Source organism: Myotis lucifugus, unplaced genomic scaffold (assembly GCF_000147115.1).
Source record: "Myotis lucifugus unplaced genomic scaffold, Myoluc2.0 scaffold_91, whole genome shotgun sequence".
In the NCBI taxonomy this organism is placed as follows: domain Eukaryota; kingdom Metazoa; phylum Chordata; class Mammalia; order Chiroptera; family Vespertilionidae; genus Myotis; species Myotis lucifugus.
The window spans coordinates 1,882,877-1,885,843 of NW_005871139.1; the positions used below are offsets into that span (position 1 = coordinate 1,882,877).

At 37.0% G+C, this 2,967-nt stretch overlaps 1 protein-coding gene across 1 annotated transcript in view; it reads right to left on the minus strand.

Annotated features, from left to right (window-relative positions):
- Positions 1–2,967, minus strand: part of RPAP3 (RNA polymerase II associated protein 3) — a 30,215-nt gene that overhangs the window by 23,274 nt on the left and 3,974 nt on the right. Inside the window, 2 exon segments of the mRNA XM_014458180.2 lie at positions 1,488–1,628; positions 2,528–2,686. Coding sequence (XP_014313666.1) covers positions 1,488–1,628; positions 2,528–2,680 — 294 coding nt within the window. The 5' untranslated portion in view covers positions 2,681–2,686.

Below are 2,967 nucleotides of genomic sequence, written 5' to 3' on the forward strand. Positions count from 1 at the left end.
TGAACTCCTCTCGCAGTCAAAGGTACCGGAGTCCGCCCTTATCGACATCGTCGCTGATCTCTCTGCTCTCTCCCCCTTCCTGGGGGCCTCATCACTTGCTACCTCTCACTGCTTCTCCCCTGCCCTCATCGGTTGGGATCCCCCGTCCAGCAGTCAGGCCAGCCTTTCTTCCGTTCTTTTCCCTTTTCACCTCCCCAGCATTGCACTTACGTATGCAAATTAACCCGCCATCTTTGTTGGTGGTTAACCGCCCATCTTTTGTTGGCAGTTAATTGGCATATCATCCTGATTAGCCCATGGGAAGCGTAGCGAAGGTATGGTCAATTACCATGTTTGTCTATTATTAGATTAGATACAAACAACTGGAAACCTACTTTTGTCCCAGCCTGTATTTATTTTATTATGATTTAGAACATGTATCTCTACATGCTCTTTTGTACGAATCAAATATTACATAATAAACACTTTTTTTTCTAAATATATTTTTCTTAATTTCAGAGAGGAAGGAAGTGGGAGAGAGAGAAGCATCAATGATGAGAATCATTGATTGGCTGTCTCCTGCATGCCCCACACTAGGGATTGAGCCCACAACCCGGGCATGTGCCCTGACCAGGAATCAAACCATGACCTCCTAGTTCATAGGTCGACTCTCAACCACTGAGCCACGCCAGCCAGGCCATAATAAACACTTTTAAGAAGACTAAAAGGGAATGTATATTCCAAATCAACCCTTAAGATGGGTCAGACTCCAAAATAGGCTGGCCAACAGGTTTCCTTTCACAGGTTCCCTGACTTGACAGTGGCTGCTTGGAGCACTGGGTAGAGGATTCTGAGGAGGAATACTGGTTCTCCAGTTACACTGCGTATCTGTTGGGAGATGGAAGCACACACTACACTTTTGCTATTTGTGGTCTCTCACCTTCCTGGGATCAAAGCAGACCTGTTTTTACTGTCATACAGCCCGAGCCCTAAGACTAGACACTGGCATTCTCTTTTAGCCAGTATTGAATAGGTCCTTCCATCTATAAAAAAGGTATTGACAGAGTCATTCTTTTCTGGGAGTATTACTACCTTAGAATTCAAGCTGTTTAGGGATTAGAGATGGTGGGAGAAGGGAAGAGAGTGCAACTATAAATGGGTAACACAAACAAGACCTTTGTGGTAATGCAATATTTCTGTGTCTTTATTGCAATGGTGGTTACCCAAATCTACACATGTGATAAAATGGCACAGAACTATACATATATTGTACCAATGTTAATTTCCTGGTTTTGATCTATACTATAATTAAGATGTAACCATTGGGGAAAACTGAGTGAAAAGTATACTGGACCTCTATGTGCTATTTTTATTCCACATAAAATGTCTATAAAAGAAAGAAACACGTTGTAAGAATTCAACATTATTTTTCACTTAATCCATGACTCTCAGCTAATGCCATGAAATTTTACTCAAATACTAAGAAACACATAATTAGATTAACTTACCACATCAAGTTTTGCCCATGCCTCATAATCATAAGACTTTATCCTGTTTTTTGTGTTCTCATCTTTGGTTTTCTTAGAAGACTCTTTTGCTTTACCTTTCTTCTTTTTCCTAAAATTCCTATTTCGAATTGGAGGTAAATTCTAGGGAGGAAAAACAACACATGTTTTGAGCACCACTCTATTACTAATTTTTTGTATAACTAGCAATGTTTAAAATTCTCACTAAATTATATTTCATGTAAAAAGTATTTTTAAATTTAATTTTCAAGTGCTTAAAAATACCAACTTACCACCTTCACTTTTAATGATAATTTATGCTTGAAAAGTTTAATTCATCCTTTGGCAAATGTCAAACATTGTTCAGTCACAAGTATTGCCCAGAAATTTTAATTATACACTTAATTTTGTAATCCTAAATTCAAACTTCAAAACCTACCTTATCTTCAGCCTTAGTACAATTAATTAGCAGTAATTCAATGGCAAATTGAACTGCCTCCACATCATTACATCTAATATAAAAAAGGCAGTCTTTAGAGAAACATTTGATTAAACCTTGGTAGTATCCACATTTTTATGACAATAGTGTATGTTAGTGTCATTACAAAATCACATATGATATACATGATATATATACTCACACCAGCCATACTGCTATTCATTTACTTTTTAAAAATATATATGTTTTTATTGATTTTAGAGAGGAAGGTAGAGGGAGAGATGGAAACATCAATGAAAGAAACATCGATCATCAGCGACCTCCTGGTGCATGGGACGACATTCAACCAACTGAGCCACACCAGCCATACTGCTATTCATTTACTTTAAGAATTATCATATGATCTTTCTCTCACTAAACCTTAAAAATGTCTTACTATAGTTAATATTATTACAAAGACTTTAAAAGCAGAATTTTCCAAAATGTTGACAGGAAGCAAATCACTTCTATTTCAATATTTTCACAAACCATTTTAAAAGGGGCTTTATTTTAAAGTAAATAGTTCTGCTGGATTCTGAAGTAGAAATTTAATTAAGAAATTTACCTCTTCAGGGACACCATTCTGTCTTCTTAGTTCCATATCCTTTTGTTTAATATCTTCTTCCCAGTTTTCTAAATCCTTCATAAAGTCTTGTAATTCTTCTGCATTTTGTTTCACTTGTAGTTGTAATTCAATTGCTTTATTAGTTGAAGTCATTATGGCCTGCAGAGTTTTGAACAACCAACCTCTAATAAGAATTAAATTGAATTATTTACTTGTTTTATTTTATTTTATTTTTTAAATATATTTCTTTATTGATTTCAGAGAGGAAGGGAGAAGGAGAGAGATAGAAACATCAATGATGAGAGAGAATCATTGATCGGCTGCCTTCTTGCACGCCCCCTACTGGGGAATGAGCCCGCAACCCAGGCATGCGCCCTTGCCGGAATAAGAACTGGGAACCTTTCAGTCGCAGCCCGACGCTTCTATTCCACTGAGCCAAG